At 41.9% G+C, this 18,527-nt stretch overlaps 1 protein-coding gene across 2 annotated transcripts in view; it reads left to right on the top strand.

Moving 5' to 3' along the window:
* Positions 1-18,527, top strand: part of MMS22L (MMS22 like, DNA repair protein) — an 84,795-nt gene that overhangs the window by 48,803 nt on the left and 17,465 nt on the right. For both annotated transcript variants that reach the window (XM_083608270.1, XM_083608271.1), the window contains 5 exons: positions 8,992-9,179; positions 11,259-11,409; positions 14,239-14,381; positions 15,002-15,144; positions 15,322-15,481. In XM_083608270.1, coding sequence (XP_083464396.1) covers positions 8,992-9,179; positions 11,259-11,409; positions 14,239-14,381; positions 15,002-15,144; positions 15,322-15,481 — 785 coding nt within the window. The remainder of the gene's footprint in view (positions 1-8,991; positions 9,180-11,258; positions 11,410-14,238; positions 14,382-15,001; positions 15,145-15,321; positions 15,482-18,527) is intronic.

Raw genomic sequence — 18,527 nt, 5'->3', positions numbered from 1 at the left:
GGAAAGTAATGGTTGTGAGAATCCTGATTTTTCTAATATTGCTCACCATTTCATAACTACAGGAGCTCAGATTACGGTAATTCAATGCAATAGACAGGCAGTACTTTCACTGCAGATGAGTGGTTAGTTCGTCTTCATGTTGATTCAACTCATGGGTGGGTCCTTCTGAATAGGGTTTTAAAAAGTATTTACTGTACCTCTTCAGGAGTAGTCTTTGTATAATTCTTACTAAGAAGATGTGGTTGTTCTGTATTTGGGATTGGCAGGTAATGCCTGGAGAACCCTTTTTATCATGTCAAGTTCAAGAGCAGGCATTACAGCAGCATTGCCCTCCCTGGTCCCATTGTGCACTCAACATCCTTGTCTACTAGAAGCCTAAAGGGCAGAGAGGGATGGGGAAGACATGACTATGGGACTGCTGAGGAAATTGGAAGTTGTCTTCACTGAGAACTGGAAATTCTGTTTGGGTGAATACAGATGGCAATCAAACCACGTGCAAAATACAGTGAGCTCTTACCACTTGGTAGAGAGTCATTCTTTGTTATACATAAGAAAGCATGATAGGGGAAACTTGCACCACATTTGAGGAGCTGGTAACCATTTGGGGGGAAAGCCTTATTACATGATAAGCTGTATTTCTGGGCCTTTGTGCCTTCTTTATCAAGCGTAGCATTTATACTTTTGTTTTTAATGGGAACATAAGAAGCTGCTTCATACAGAATCCATCTAGCTTAGTAAGGTTGACACTGACTGGCAGCAGCTGTCTCCAAACACTCCTTAGAGATTCTGGAGATTGAACCTAGGGCATTTTCAATGCAAAGCATACGCTCTTCCACTGAGCTATAGCCATTCCTATTAGCTGATGCTTTTAGCCTGTTAACTGTTATAATATTATTTGAAAACAGCATTGATTTTTTATTTTGTCTTATCTAGGTCCAAATAATAGTTTTCATTACTAACAGAAATAAAATCTTTTGAAGTATAACTAGTTATTTTATATAAGGGATGCTCTGCTCTTGCAGTAAAGTGTGTGACAGTGCGGTTTTGTACCTGTCTCCTCTAAAGTAAGTCACATTGTGTTCTATGATGCATTCACTCACGTAGATGGATGAACAAGTGTAGCCTTGGTTGCTCTGTTTATTTCCAGTGCTCCTTCTTATTTTTAATAAACTTGCATGCAAGTTAATTTTTATCCTAAAGGGTAGCACAAATGCAAAGCATTGGCAAGATGAGAAATGGTCACCAAATAAGAGGTTTGCAAAGCCAACTTGCAACGGCTGCCCTTCCATAAAGAGAAACATTTACCCTGCCATAATAAGAGTGCTAATGAATTCAGAAATCCATTGATTTCTCTGCCTCCGTGCAGATTATATGCAGACTTGCTTCAAGGAGAGGAATTTATGAAATGTTTGCTACATCCAGCAAGCAGTGCCGCTATAATACTGCTGCTTCCTCAGTGGTTTTCGTTGATCCTGTAGAGTGAAAGGACAGGAGGATCAGCTCAGGTCTAAATGAGATTACAGCTGGTTCGGCAGCTTATCTGGTCTAATGCCAACTAGTGTGGCTTTGCAGGTCCTAAGGGGTTTACAACAGAAACTGTTTATTGAGTATCATCGGTTTACTCAACACAAGCAGCCTAATCCTTCCCAGCCTCAGCATGTTGCAGGATTGTATGTGAAGCCAAACCAAAAGCTGGTGCAGCCAGAGCCTCAAGAGCCCTTTTGTCTCGCGTGATATTGATTTCCTCCCCTCCTTTCTAGAAGCATTAAAAGTCAGTAAAAAATAAAACCGATAACCAGCCCTATTGTGAGCAAAAGTTTAATCTGACCTAAAATCTTACAAAAGCACCCATTAACCCTAGAAGGGATGGCAGCCTTTATTTGCATTTCCATTCATTGGTTTTTCCCTATTCCCCCCTCCTACCCTCAAATTTCAAGAAACAAGATAAGGAAAACATCTTAGAAATGTAATAATGCAATGCCTTGCAGTTTCTTGTCTAATAGCTGCTACGATTTTAAATAGTAGAGTTTGTATTGGCAGCTACAGTTTTGACTTCCCTCACATCTCAGAGAGCTACTGTTTCTACCTTGTGAGAGGAATCGAGGAGTCCAAGTCTGCTAATTCCTTCCCACTTCTCCTGAGTGGATGTTGAGTGTACTTATGCACTGGAGGAATACAAGTAGGAATGCTCCCAAAGGAGGAAGTGTTTAGATCAGGAGTGGGAAACCTGTGGCCTTCCAGATGTTGCTGGCCTCCAATCAGCCTCATCCAGAATGGCCATTGGTTGGAGATAGTGAGGGTTGTAATCAAACAGCATCTGGAGGGGTCACAGGTTCCCCATCCTTGGTTTATATGCCAGATAAGTATCCCATTACCAAAGAATCGTGTGTTTGGTGTGCTGCATATAGAGGCTTCCTGTCGATGACAAATGTTGTGCCCATCACGCCACTGCTGCCAGAATATGAGTTTCACCCTAGGAGTGCAAGGATTTATCGATAACAAATCACTCAAGGCAGATTGAGGTGGCAGATGCTGGAATCTTTATTTTACTTTCTTTCCAGTCGTATCTTATTCTTTTATGCCGTAAGCTGCCCAGAGAACAATGTTACCCGGCTGTTTTATAATAATAATAAAAAAAAAAACAGTTAAATTTAATAAACTAGTAAAATGCTGGGAACTGCAGAGCACCTGTGGGAGTTTGCAACACAGCTTATCCTGCACCTCCTATGCTAACCTGTTTCCCTCAGGTGCAGTAGAGAACACTGTCCTGTATCCCTTGTTAAAGTAAGCACCTGCCAATCCAATTGGCTTATGTACTTGTAACTGTGTGTGTGTGTGCATGTCTGTCTTGTCATTTCCCCCAGGTAGTGAAATGTATTGGGCCATCCTGGTCAGTAGAATCAAGTGGCAGAACTAAAGCTGCTACTTCTGGCTCCAATTGAGGGAATCAAATGTTTGATCACACCTTCCCATAGAAACTGACAGTGTTAGACGTAGGCAACCTGGCCTCACAGACTGTTTTAATAAGCAAGATGGTCTTTTCATTTTCCCTCCACGGGAAGCATCCAAACATGCAATGTTTCAATGCCACCTGTAGCTGAGTATAGTACAGCCTAAGAAAATTTTCACAACTTCTAATTCTGCTAATTGTATACAATGTCCCTAAATAAGGCCAGCTGGATTTATTTAGTTGGTGTTAGTTTAGCTCCCTCCATTCTGCTCCAGTGGGGTAGATAATAGTGGAAGGCACAGGTAATATTTTTGATAAGATATCAGATGGGAAAAGCAGGTTATCTGTCTCATACCCATGTGTGTAAAATTCCCATGTGTACGTTTTGAAAGATATGAGAAAGCAGAGTGAAATGGATTCTGCTAAAAACGATGATCATTCTAAACATGAAGCGAGTCCATAATTTAAACCTAATGGACAAGTTGTGTTCATGATAAAAATGTAATATTTATTCTATCGCTTCTATTTTATCAAACAGGTCTCTAAAGCAGTGGGTTCCGCTCGTATAATAATGAATGTTTAGTGCATTTGGCAATAAAAGCTATTGGCAGTGAGTGCTTAAGTTCTTTGTTCAGTGACATGAATGGTGCAAATCAAAGCATTTTTTGTCACTGTGAGACGTTTTCACCTACATATTGCTTCCCCCCATGCGTGGGTCACTAAATGAATTACATTCAGTTTTACAGCTTAGCTGGTGTTGGAACTTGTTAAATTGATGCCCAGTGGTGGAACTCGTAAAACAGTTTCCTGTTAATGTGAAGAGGCAGAGTTCACATTGTTGATGGTGGCTTTGATCTCATAAACTATCAGTTCATGGTGTCTCAGAGCTGCTGCTATAGGTTTAGCAAGCCTACCGTTGTCTCTGAATGACAGAAAATTAGCTCTGTTGTCTATCACTTGCTGTAGAGAACAATCTGAAAAGTGAATGGCTGGTGTCTAATGAAAAAGCTTTTGCTAAAAAGGAAGATAGGTTACATGAACAAAACATTTTCCCTACTACTATACGTAGATTCCTTCAAGAACATTAAATATTTCACTTGCTACTTTATCATCTTTCAAGGGATACTTATGAGCAGATATGGACAGTGGTACCTCAGGTTACAGACGCTTCAGGTTACAGATGCTTCAGGTTACAGACTCCACTAACCCAGACATATTACCTCGGGTTAAGAACTTTGCTTCAGGATGAAAACAGAAATCACACAGCGGCAGCAGTGGGAGGCCCCATTAGCTAAAGTGGTGCTTCAGGTTAAGAACAGTTTCAGGTTAAGAATGGACCTCCAGAACGAATTAAATTCGTAACTAGAGGTACCACTGTAAAGGAATGCTCTGTTAAGCAGCGGGTTCCCATGGGCCTTAAACTTAGCTGGATCTTGCCCTTACAAATCAACATACCACTCTCTGCTTAACACTTGTTTCATTTTTTGAAAGCAACTTCTCATTAGTACATTGGTACCTGTGGTTGTGGACGGGATCCATTCCGGAGGTCCGGCCAGATCCTGAGGTTTTCGCAACTGGAGAGACCGCTTTTGCACACGCACACGTGGCGGTTGAGCACTTCTGTGCATGCACGTGCAGCAAAAACCCTGAAAAATAATTCCGGGTTTGCCGCTTATGCATCCTGAAGTTTTCATAACCGGAGGGATACATAAGCGGAGGTACCACTGTAGAAGGAAAGCTACAGATCCATTCCAGCCTTTTTATTCTACCTGCGTCTCTCTGCGCTCCCAACTTCTGAGTGGATTGTGGCAGCTGAAGGAGCCGGGATGCCTCTCAGTATAACATTACAGTGTACCTGGGCACACCATGTGTGCACGCCCAGTGTGCACGCCTATGCTAATGTCATGTGTTCACCACTTCCCAAAACAGTAATGGGGACAGCACAGGCTGCAGAGTAAACAAGAGTGTGTATACAGCCTAAGCCTCTGAGTCAGCCAATACCAATTTTTCAGAAGGCCTTCTAAACCCAACCCAGAGAGGCTATACTGATTTCATTACTTTGCCTTTCCCCCCCACCCCCCACCCACCGTCAGATTCAATAAATATGGAGAAACCATGCACTAGTGTAAACTAGTGTGCATGTAGTCAACTGGTGACTTGGATTGTAAATCAGTGTTCACTAATCATTGTACATTTTCTGTCAAAGTTTTAATGTGTACATATTTATCATATATTTTGTACTACAGTGGTGCCCCGCAAGACGAATGCCTCGCTAAACGAAAAACCCGCAAGACGAAAGGGTTTTCCGATTTTTTAGCGGCTTTGCAAGACGAATTTCCCTATGGGCTTGCTTCGCAAGACGAAAGCCCATAGGGAAATCTCCTGGGACAGCGGGGAAGCGCAGCGTGCCTTCTCCTCTGTTCCCGGACCTGTCCTGAAGGCTTGCGGTGGGAGGTCCAGGAACAGAGGAGAAGGCACGCAGCGCTTCTCCTCTGTTCCCGGGGCTTGCGGTGGGAGGAGGGTTTTTCCTCCCCACCGCCAACATTCAGAACAGCATTCTGAATGTTGGCGGTGGGGAGGAAAGCCCTCCTCCCACCGCAAGCCTTCAGGACAGGTCCAGGAACAGAGGGGAAGGCGCGCAGCGCTTCTCCTCTGTTCCCGGACCTGTCCTGAAGACTTGCGGTGGGAGGAAGGTTTTCCTCCCCACCACCAACATTCAGAACAGCATTCTGAATGTTGGCGGTGGGGAGGAAAGCCCTCCTCCCACCGCAAGCCTTCAGGACAGGTCCAGGAACAGAGGGGAAGGCACGCAGCGCTTCTCCTCTGTTCCCGGACCTGTCTTGAAGACTTGCGATGGGAGGAAGGTTTTCCTCCCCACCGCCAACATTCAGAAGGCTGTTCTGAAGGCTGGCGGTGGGAAGAAAAGCCCTTCTCCCCCGCCAGCCTTGCGGATAGCAGCCTGCTACCCCTATCCGCAGCTTGGAGAGCCCTGCGGGGAACTCCTGCAGGGCTCCCCAAGCTGCGAATGTCTGCCCTTCGCGAGGGGCGCTCTGAAGCAGAGCGCCCCTCGCGCGGGGCAGCAGGCTGCTATCCGCAGCTTGGAGAGCCCTGCGGGGAACTCCTGCAGGGCTCCCCAAGCTGCAGATGTCTGCCCCGCGCAAGGGGCGCTCTGCTTAAGAGCGCCCCTCGTGTGGGGCAGCAGGCTGCTATCCGCAGCTTGGAGAGCCCTGCGGGGAAGTCCTGCAGGGCTCCCCAAGCTGCGAATGTCTGCCCCGCGCGAGGGGCGCTCTGAAGCAGAGCGCCCCTCGCGCGGGGCAGCGGGCTGCTATCCGCAGCTTGGGGAGCCCTGCGGGGAATTCCTGCAGGGCTCCCCAAGCTGCAGATGTCTGCCCCGCACGAGGGGCGCTCTGCTTCAGAGCGCCCCTCGCGCCGGGCAGCAGGCTGCTATCCGCAGCCTAGGCAGCCCTGCGGGAACTCTTCTGAAGGCTGGCGGGGGGAGAAGGGCTTTTCTTCCCACCGCCAGCCTTCAGAAGGCTGTTCTGAAGGCTGGCGGTGGGGAGAAAAGTCCTTCTCCCCCCGCCAGCCTTCAGAAGAGGTCCGGGGACAGACTGTCCCCGGACCTGGTCTGAAGGCGGTCTCCATAGGAATGCATTAATTGATTTTCAATGCATTCCTATGGGAAACCGTGCTTCGCAAGACGAAAAACTCGCAAGAAGAAAAAACTTGCGGAACGAATTAATTTCGTCTTGCGAGGCACCACTGTATAGCTTATAATCCCTTCTAGGCATGACTGTAATAAAAATATTTAAAATGCACATATTATACATAGTTTAAAATATATGTGTTTAATGCATAGTTTAATTTATTAGACTAATATTTAAAATTTTATAAACATGGATGTGACATTTGGATCTAATTCTAGACTTTCGGATGTGCTGTTTAAATTTGGAGTATCCCTTTTGCTTCAAATCTTTTGAATTTTGTAATGATATGTGGCTATATCCTGCAGTCAGAGATGACAAAATAACCAAGCCTTTCAATAAATCTGTATTCAGGCAGTTCGGAATACTGTTTGAGTTGAGTGTTGACAACAGGCAATACATTTGGTTTGGGTGATGTGTGCATCTTTTGAATTAAACCATATTAAGTATCATAATCATGTCCCTTTAATTCACAAGGTCTACAGTTCAGTAAGCTTTTATTATGACAAAATACTGAGGAATGAGAGAAGGAAGCATTAAAAAGATAAAAAAGCTGCATGTTAGTTTTGTTTCTGCACGGGGACGTTTCAAAATCCCTTTCCCCTTGAAAGAACTCCTCCTGAAGATCTTCCAGAATAGTATCCACTGCAGCACAAGAGGCCACAGTTAGACGAAGAGCCCTTTACTGCTAAGTAAATAAACTTCTGAAAAATGCTGAGCTGATTTATGATGTTAAATACTTGAAAGGGTTTCAGCTTTTGTAATAGTGGAACAGGAACAGTGTTATTGCTATTTAATTTTGAAGTTCTAATTGAGAGGGAAATTTGAAGGGCAACAGCTCCCATTGCTTTGTCCCAGCTCCTGCCAACCTAGCATTTTGGAAGCATACCACTGTGAGTAGGTAACTCCAGCTTTGAACTATATGGTTACTGACTAGCACACTCCGTGACAGATGGTGAAGAAGGGAAAATATGATAGAGTTGCTTTCTTCTCTTTTTCACACTCACTCCATAAATGATCCCTGGTTTAGTAACCATGCAAGCTAAAAATAGTTGGCCATGTCAACATTGTTCCCATAAATTTATCACAATTTTCTTTGTCCTTCCAAGAAAATCAACACAAGAATGAACAGTGAGGTAGAAAATGTTTGTTTTTTAAAATGTTTGAGCTTGTTTAATTTTTTTACTTTTTGAGTTGTTTAATTTTCACACAAAAATAAAAAATGAGTAGTCAAGCCTGGAATGCAGTTCACAAATGTAAAAGCCCCTATTTCAGCCCTGATTATGGCCTGCCAGCAACATTAGTTTTATGAGATATCTGACTGTCCTTGATAGATGCCATTGTCTAATAAATACTTTGACCGCTTTTTATAGAATTTAATAAAGCAAATGTAGTAATGTTGCCTGTGATCTACAATCAGCTGAGTTGACCAGGAGATAAATAGGAGCAGGAATGATAGTCCGTTGCTACAGATTGTTTTTAATAAGCATGTTATTTAGTTGATCATCTAAGAACAGTAATGCCTCATATCCTAGTCTGCCAGACAAATTTATTAATGCTTCCTGCCCCTCCTTCCACCCATTTCTCTGAGAACATTGATTCCCTGCAGACACATCTCTATTGAACCTTTAGAAAGTCACAACTTCCAAATTAGATTAAGTAGTAGGAATGGTACTAACAGAATCAAAGAAAATTGAGTGTGTTATTGAATTCATGCCACATTTTCTGGAAAAGACTGACGTTGTGTATAGTGGTAACTCCTGTCCTTATTCCACTAGTAAAACTGGGGGCATTGATTCAAAACCAAACCGCACAATGTATCTAAAAACTGTTAAATCTTCATTTTTGTGTTTTTTCTTTTGTGTGTGTGCTGAGGCTTCATAAATAAAACTTCAAGGGGAAATGCATTACCTAAAATTATAACTGTTTCTGTGCCAGTTCCAATTCCTGTACCCTTCCATACCAAATTAACTAATAGTAGAAGATCTGGCTTTGGATTGTAAGCAGACCGACTTGTCAGTTGATAAATGCACGCATTCATTTTGGAGCCTGCCTGTTTCTCATTTGGGTCTGACACATTAAGAGGTGCGTAATTAATGGTTGACATCAGTAATTAACATTAACTTTATGGTGCTTAATATGCCATCATTTATCCATCAGATAGGTGGTATGCAGAAATGTCTTTGGATCAAGGTTTTAATTATAGAAAATGATGTTTCAGTACTTGCATTTTGTACAGTGCAAATACTGTCTGTACAGTAATACTTCTAAGGAATTCAGGTGTGTTTCTGCACCACCACCAGTACATAGAATGTTAATACTATTTGTGTTTCTCCCTAGGACTGTGCACAAACACTTAAACCAGGGACTGCCTTCAGGGAATACAGGCCCAAATGCTCCGTTGTCGTCGGTGGCGAAAGAGCACCACCTTGCTGTTGCCAGAGCTCTCTGGAGAAATTTCTTTCCCTTCTTGAAGAGTCAGAGAATGCTGCAGACTCCTTGTTCTCAGCTTGCAGATACAGCTGCAGGTCTGTACAGCAGTTTGGCTATCCTCCTGTACATCCTTGGTACCGTCTTGTACTTACTTTAGAAGCTGTTAGTTAATTTGTCAGCAAATAATGGAACTTCTATAGGGATGTTCAGCATTTTTACATGGGTGGGTGGCTGTATACACACACACACACACAGAGAGAGAGAGAGAGAGAGAGAGAGAGAAGAGAGAAACCAACACATTATTAGAGTACTCTGGAGTACTCATCTTATTAATATGGTGTCTCTATATCCACAACTCGAGTATCACTTTTCCTCTGCTATCATTTGTTACATTTGAAATATGAGCTATAATTTTCTGCAAGGTTAATGGTTGATGCTGCTAAATGCTTCATCATATCAAATGTGATGCATATTTTCAGAGCTTAAATGAGTTTGTTCATAGCTCTTCTGCTTCTCGAAATTCCTTTCTCCCCAATGTTTCTCTCAGATTATAATAATATTCATTTTGTAAATGGCTTTCTAAGCATATATCAGACAACATTTAAGCACGTGGTGTGACGTCCCAATTTAAAAACAAAACACCACCACCTTTTCTGATGTCTTACTCTGTAGGAATGCTACTCAAAATCCTAGCAGATGGAATAGCATATTGAGAGTAAACTATAATAGTGCCGATCCTTGACTTTAGTGGAGCTGTGCCCAGCTGATCTGGTTCTTTTGTATTTTGATATAATATCATTTCTTGCATGAAATTTCTATATCGTAATACTGCATATTTCAATTTGACAAGGCTTGTGCCTAGCTATAATGGCACACTGAATCCATTTAAATAATATTTGGAAAAGGCAGATTTGAATTTAAATGTATTTTAGCCCAACATGAATTAAGAACTGAGTTTTATGAGCTCTCAAAGACCCAGTCAATAATGGAAATAAAGAAAGACCCTTGAACTTCAGCAGCTTTGCAATAATTAAGATATAATAGTAATAGAAAAGAACGTTGTAGAAAGGAAATGCTCTGCCACTTGCCAAGTGTATTAAGGAAATCATGCTAAGGCAGAAACCTCGTATCCTGTCAAAAAGTCCATTCTGGTTTTCTTTAGATATTTGTTGAAAAAAGAAACATCCCATTGGATTAACATCGCTGTGTGAAAATTAGCACTGGGGATATAGTGATGTATGTAATTCAACAGTTTAGAAGAATGAAAGGGAAAGTGAGCTACAAACTATGATAAGAAAATATAATGAGTAAATATAAGATGATATAGTAGCACGGTGTTATCAACCCCCCCCCCCTTTTTTTTAGCTGAGGAACATCTTTCATGATATCTATAACATATTGTGATACTCTGCTGAACCCCAACACATACTCTTTTGCTGCCTCACACAAACACATTTTAAAAATATGGTAATAGGTGGCAGTGAGTGACTGGGGAAGAAGAGGGGAGAATTAAAGTTCTGTGGTGCAAGGTTGTAAAAATGTGTGGGACCCCAGTAGATGCTCATGGAGCCCTGATTGAAAACATTTCTATAGTACTGACAGCACAATCACAACGATACCTACTCAGAAGTAAGTCCTATTGAATTCAGTGGGGCTTACTCCTAGGTAAGTGCTGTTAGGAATGCAGCCTAAGGGTATGCATATTGAGCCTGTTGTTGTTTTTTAAAGAATACATTTGAACTCACAATAGCGGTCATTCTGCTCACGAAAAGTGTATGAGTTTCCACTTTCTTACAAAATGTAGCTTTAAGGTTATAGGAATTCCTTATCAGATGAGAAACTAGTTTCCAAACTTCAGAATTCTTGAAGACAAAAAATGCTATTTATGATTCTTTCCCCTTTTGTATGTAATTGCCCCTGCAGGTGGAAAAACAGCACTGGAGGGAAACAGATTTTGAGCAGACAAATGTCTGGCAGGGAAGAGGAGTTCCATCTCTCTTCTCTTTTTTCCTTTCCCCAGCTGGAACTCTCCAGAGTCCCCAGATGCATTTCACTAGTGTGTTTTTTTGGGAGGGGTGCCCTTTTTATGGAAAAGAGCTACAGAAATACACAAAATGCATGCTTTTACCCTGAATTTTCCCCAACTTTCTTTCCTTCCTTCATTTTAAAAATAGGTTTTACTTTAATGGCTTTGGATTTGCCCAGCACATGTACATCAGATCTTCAGCCTCAACCAGTTTTATCAATGATGCAGTTGTTCGGGTGGGATGATATGGTTTGCCCTCGGCTGGTTTCAAGGTATCTAAGCCACCTAATACAAAACAGGTGAGTGATGTAAACTTACTTGGCGAAGTGAGAGCAGATGCTTTCTAGTCATATGTTTTATTCCTTCGTTTACTGGTTTTTGTTTCAGTGGCCTTCAGAATTTACTGTACAATGCCTATGAGTTGTTTGTTGGAAGTGCAACTAAGTAATTTTGTAAAGAAATAGTCATAAACATGAGAGCTTTGGCTGGCAAAGACTTCCTTGGGTTGATATAAAGTGTTTGACCTTTTTTTTTTTTTACACCCAACTCCATCCTGTGCCATATCACAAATTACTTTTGAAATTCTCCATTTGCCAGTATACATAGATGACCTGCTTTTCAGGAAGTGAAAGTCCCCTTTGGCTTTGGATTAAGGTTCTTTGGGCCCTAGTCTCTTAGTCAAAAGTACAATAAAAGTATATATATTTCTACAGAGCCACGTTGCTTCCATTTGTTGTTCTGACAACTGTTATTTATTGACAACTGGAATCTCATAGCACCTGCCATTGTACAAACCATTTGGGGAATCATCTCTAAGATGCAGGTATCTAATTCTGGGTAGTTCATCTGATGTTATGAATTCAACTGTATGTAACACTTGGCACACAATTGTGGGAATTTGCTGCACCACCGAGGAATTTCATAGCACATTTTTCAAAATGGCATAAACTAAGAACAAGCTAGACAAGCATCCATCAGCCACACTTTAAATTTCGACTATATTGCCTCAGGGTGGCAGGTTAAACTAAACAACCCACAAGACCCGTTCCAATTCTCAGCCTTTATAAGTGATTTAACAAAATATGTGGGAGAAGGCACAGAGCTTACATGTAGGAAGATGTCCAGAGCATTAAAATCAGTGGGAGTTTTACCTTGAGCCTTAATGACATAAATTGTAACGATAGCTTGTATGATTTAAAAGGGAGAGGATGGTAGCTAATACAAAGCTCCTGGTTCAATATCTTTCCTCCTGGTAAAAACACAAAATATGGTTGAAATACTGGAGAGCTGTTACCAGTCAGCGCAAACTGTACTGAATTAGATGAGTCAGTGGCCTGTCTCAGTTTCCTTTGTACATGTGCATGCAAGATTTTTTTTCCTGGTTTTGAGATCCGTTTGATATATTCATAGTAGTGTGTCATGCATTTATATACAGAATATGCCCTCTGTTGCAACTAGTGCAAATTGCTCTATTATTTACAAAGTTTCAGGTCTTTCAGTTATATCAGAAATATTGTTCACATTTGTTTTCCAACACAATTATATCTCTAAAGTAGGAATATCCAGCCCTCATTTCAGGGGTCTGATACAGCCCAGCCCAAGCAACTGCCTTCCGCCTCCCCAAAAGAAACACCACAATTTTTGGCAGCAGAGTCAACAAGAAGCCTATAAGTAGGCACAGCAGTGGAATGGGCGAAGTCCAGTTGAGATGGGCCTCATCTGGTCCCCAGGAAGTCTGAGAGTTGACCAGAGAGGCGGCTATAAGCACAGAGTCGGATCCCAGAGAGGGACCAGGTGGGATAACAGGGAAGGGACCCTCCCTTATGTAGCCAGACACTTCCAGTCATGAAGGAAGAGTATACACAAGTTCCCAACTGTTTCAGGGAGAAGGTCAGGTGGGCCAAAGCTCAGAACGATCTCTCGCTTGCAACAGAGGTTAAAAATAATAATAAAGGTTTGTTCAAAACAAGAGGAAGATCAAGCAAGTAGTAAGTCCTCCACATGGAAAAGACAGGGGAATGCTATTGGGGGGGAAAGAAGATGGAACTGCTGAACACATACTTTGCCTCTATCTTCACTCAAAAAGAAAACACTGTCGAACAGAATAAGTGATGCAAGGAGGGAGCTGCAGCCCAGGATAGGGAAAGAGGTGGTAAGGGAACAACTAGCTACTTAAATGAATCAAATCTCCAGGGCAAAAGGGTAGTAAAGGAGCTTGCAGATGTACTGGTAATACATGTGAACAGAATCTAGGGGTATTGATAGACCACAAGCTTAACACAAATAACAGTGTGGTGCAGCAGGAAGAAATGCTAATACAATTCTAGGCTGCATCAACGGAGGCCTAGGGTCCCAATGATGGGAAGTAATAGTCCCGCTCTATTCTGCCTTGGTCAGACCACACCTGGCGTACTTTGTCCAGTTCTAGGCACCACAATTTAAGAAGGATATTGACAAACTGGAATGCATGCAGAGGAGGGCAACCAAGATGATAAAGGGTCTGGAAACCAAGCCTTATGAGGAGCAGTTGAGGGAAGTAGATAACGTTTGGCCTGGAAAAGAGGAGACTGAGAGGAGATATGATAGCCATCTTCAAATATCTAAAGGGCTGCCATGTGGAAGGTGGAGCAAGCTTGTTTTTCTTAGCTCTGGAGGCTAGGACCCCAAACCAATGGCTTCCAGTTACAAGAAAGGACATTCTGACTAAACATCGGGAAGAACTTTCTGACAGTAACAGCTGTTTGACGGTGGAGCAGACCTCCTTGGAATGTGGCAGACTCTCCTTCCTTGGAGGTTTTTAAGCAGAGGTTGGATGGTCATCTCTCATGGATATTTTTGTTGAGATTCCTGCATTTCAGGGGATTGGACTAGAAGATGACCCTGGGGTCCCTTCCAACTCCAGAATACTATGATTCTAGAATTTGTTGCAGCTTCATTTCTCGTACTGCTGCAGAGAAAGGGCATGATATTTTGTGTCAAAGTGCTCACAGAGTATCCCCTAGTGACAAGCAATGGCAGAGGTTACATATGAAAACACAGGGGGGAAGGTACAAAAAAAGAGGAGAAAGGGTGGCTTTCCTATCTATTTGCCTACTTATTTTTTTCTTACTGATTCGTCTTTCCTGCAGTGAATTGTCTGAAGCTCTTACTAGAATGGGTCATATGTCCTACCAACCCTTGTTGGTACAGTCTTGGTTTCGATGCGTTTTGCAAATGTTTATCGATCAGTCTCCTGATACTTTGATCAGGACAGATGCTGAGCGAACAGCTGGTAAGTATGCTTCTTTAATATACAGGTGTTTAAGAATATCTGTGCTATTCCCAATGTTTAGTCAGAATCTCATTTCTTGTAAGTTCGGGTCCTAGCCCTTGGAGCAGCAGAAAACAAGCTTGCTCGATCTCCATGTAACAGCCCTTCACATATTTGAAGAATTGTTCTGGAAAAGCAATTAGTGCTCAAGTTACACAAGTAGAAAGCATGGCCTAAAGTCAGCAATTGGGAATATACCGGTAATGCAAATTGTTGTTTATTGTAACCTACCAGATACAGTGGTTGTCAATGCAGTGCCTTCCAGATGATACTGGACTTCAGCTCCCATCAGCCCCAGCCAGTATGATCAGTGGTCAGAGATGATGGCAGTTTTAGTCCAATAACATCTAGAGGGCACATTGGCTACCCCTGCAGTAGAGACTACTTTGCCTTTCTTGTTTTGTTTGCTGCTGAGTACTGAAAATTGATTGTCCAACTTTGAAATCATAGTCCCGAGTGCTGATTAGCTCCCTGGCTCAAGGGTGGGAGGGGAAATTTAGAGTTGAATCCAAAGCTGTGCTGCATGAATTTGCTGTCGATCTGTGCCAATTATTTTTTCATGTTCTCATGATAACCAATAGATAAGGCTTATATGGAACAACTGACCGAGCTCACAAGATTGATATTAAAACTTCCAGAAGTTAGAGATATCTTTGCAAAGGCTCATGTTGATGATTCACTCTCCAAACAAGACCCTAATGAGGCTGTTTTTCAATTTGTTAAGGTACAGTATTTCCTAAAAATTCCAGTTTTGGAGGATTCTGAAAATGCAGTGTTTGGGCCCACATTTGAAGAAACATTTGTTTTATTTCAGTGAAATATTGGCCAATATTTTGGAATATTGGAAATAATGGCCAATCTTATACTAATTATTTTTGCACACCTGTTTTCATTGTCTCAGGCTGTTGGTAAAAATTACAGTGGACTTCAGACACTAGCTGAAAAATCAGCCATGGTGGCAAAGGCACTGGAATACCTTGGTGATGTATTAAAATATGTAAAACCCTACTTGACAAAGAAAGGACCTGCGGAAGGATTGCATCTCACCTACAGGATTATAGGTAAATATCACATATTCCTTTACTATATAAAATTATGCAAAGGGATGATTTTTTAAAAAAAACACACCTCCCAATTGTTTGGTATGAAAACCAGAATTGAGAAGAAAAACAGTTCTGCCTTACAAGGCATTCCAGGGCATTAAGTGTCATGTGGACTGTTTCTACTGACATTTGAAACATTGTCTTCCTTTCTCTAGGTCAGTGGTTCTCAAACATTTTTCTTTGGGCCACACTTTCAGAATAAAAATTAGCTCACACCACACATATTTTTTATTAATAAGAAATAGGTTGGAAAACGAAAAGAAACAACTCCTAGCAATGCTTGATTTACAACATAGACCACGTTTACTTTATCATATGATCATGGGACACCCAGAAAGTATAAAACAATGCAGCTACATAAGAACATGAAGCATTCCCATGGGGGGGCGTTGATAACTATACTACACTGAAATGTTAAAATGTTTCTTTGATCGTCCTTGACTCTTGCTGCCACACTTGCCATCCTCTCCTGCCACATCCTTTGAGAACCACTGTCTAATCAAGAAACTGATCCTGGCTGGCAGATTCCCTAGTGTGAAAATGTAGTAGTTAATTGAGAGTGTGTGTGAGAGAGAGAGGGTTAAAAATTTGCCGCTAGAAGTCATTTCTGCTTACCCTAATGCTTTGCCCCAGAATGACTGAAAAATATGGCAAAGGTGGTGGCCTTCCCCTCCTCTTCCTCTTTCTCACATTCATTCAGACAAGTCCACTGTCATGCTTCCGTGTGCATACGCACATGCACAATGAAGACCCTAACACATGGACAGCATTCCTGTGCACTTTCTAGGGCAGACAGTGGTTGAGAAATGTAACAACACATTTACAAGGTTATGAGTGGAATAAATGAACTGTTATAAACGGAAAATGTCGCTCTCCTTTCCCTGCTCAGCCCATCAGAAGCTTCCACTGGAACCAGGTTCCTTATGTGGATGAAAAGGAGCCCTTATGTTTGTGGAAGGGCAAGTCTGGAACTAGCCCAGTGAGACGTGCTTACATGGCTTGTTCGTCAGGAAGGCTGGGAAAAGCTCTGCACGTGAGCAGGGCCCTCATTAAGGTCACCTGAGCCTCTCACAGGCAACTGCTTCTCTGCTATTCTAGTGGAGATTAAAGATGGTACAGTCAGGTTGCAACTTGTGCAAATTCAACTTTAAGCACTTGGCTGGAAAAAGTAAAAAAGGGGCTGGCTTCTTGGGGTGAGAAGCAGCAGCAATCCACCAGCCATTGCACTCACCTTGGGAGAGCATTTGGAGGTGCAGAGAGTGTGTGTGTTTTGACTATACATGACTTTGGCTTTATGTGCTATCCCCGGAACATAACCCCCACATAAATTGAGAGCTCATTATAGAGGACAACCCAAACACATAGACTAAATCCCATATAGCTGTGCACTTGTGTGAGGTTGCTTCAGAGGAAAGGCAAGAGCAAAATATTTAGAGGCTCACTATTTTTGGCTCTTACATGATTCTGGAGGAGTAAATGTTTTGAATCAGGGAAAAGTAGATGGACAGAACGCTTGATACCTAAAGAGACATTGTTGTTGTTTTTTTAAAAAAATAATTTTTATTAACTGGCCAATCACATCAAATTAAATCACATCACATAAATTCCAAATTACAAAGCCAAATTTTTAAATTTTGTTGGGGGAACCTATACTTCAAGATCCAAAGGGGGATTCAGATCATCTTCTTATTACTGCATTAATGTCCAAATCAGTCCCAATCAGTCCAAACAAAATTCATAATTCTATTCAGTCTTATCTTGGTGTTTCCACATCATATCTTGTTCATATAATTTCTATTTTCCTTTACAATCTCTTCTGTTAGTCTCCTTAAGCCGATAAGCAAAATAATAATCCTGTGTGGATTTCCCGTTCCTCCACTAAGTCCAGATGGTTTCCATATATCTCCTTCGTAGATAACATCGCTCTTTCCATCATAAATTTGGCATTTGTCGCTCTTAAGTCCCACCGAGACGTATGTAAACAACTCTATTTCTCTCTTTCTCCTCCCAGACCCAAGAGCTCCAACAATGCCTCCCAAAATGGCGACGGCATTTTTAACTGCGTCATTCCAAAACTCTTAGCTTTCCAGCTTCATCTTGAAACATTGCTTTGGTTCGAAAGTTTATCTCCACACAGCCTTAAATCCACAGCTTAAGTCCTTAGTTCCTGACTCATTTGGGGAGGGGATTCTTGTTAAATCACATAATTAAAAGGAAGGCAGGTTTTTCCCCCCCTCCCCCCTCAAGTCATACCGTATCTTGACGTATCTTCTCATATTTTATTCTTGTCTTGTTATCAGAGATCTCTTCTGTCAGCAGTCTTTACTCCCCTTTTTCCTTGAAGCATGTGCAATTTATCTCATCCAAATTGTTTCTTTTGAAGATGCTTGCAACTAGCAGCACGAATCAGGGACGGCGTCCAGGAGTGCCGAAATCCCACAGGAGGGCTTTGTGCCTAGTGCCCCCACCCCCACAAATTCGGGGGTGGTATAGGGCACAGCAGGCAAGGGCCGCCCCCCCCCACAATCCTGGGGGGGTTAAGGAGGCTAATTACCCCCATCATAGCCTCCAAATTACCTCGTGTGGGTCGGAGAGATGTTATTGTCAGCCATCTTCCGATGCGCCACCTAGTGGCCCCGATACCTAAAGAGACATTGAGCCTGCTCTTATATATAATAGTGATCTCCAGTGTTGCTATGTAAATATAATTAATAACAACAACAATAATGATAATAATAGTTGTTCCTGAATCTTCAAGGTAAGTCATATAAATGGTTGTTTTTAAAACTTATTTTTCAATGTTGTTGTTTTTTTAGCCTTGATTGATTCCGCCCAAGGAAAATTAATAACCAAAACAAGAAGAATTTTCTTTCAGATATTTATGCATATGCTGCCAGACAATTGTGTCTTTCAGCTTTGAAATAGCTTAGAGTAAATTACAGTGTTAAGGACCATTGGACATAGTAGTCTGGGTCAAAGAGAGCAGTTTTATTTCAGATGTTCC

The sequence above is a fragment of the Podarcis filfolensis genome, assembly GCF_964270895.1.
Source record: "Podarcis filfolensis genome assembly, chromosome: 3".
NCBI classification, from domain to species: Eukaryota; Metazoa; Chordata; class Lepidosauria; order Squamata; family Lacertidae; genus Podarcis; species Podarcis filfolensis.
The sequence above is the reverse complement of the archived record's forward strand: the minus strand, read 5'-3'. Positions and strand labels throughout refer to the sequence as shown.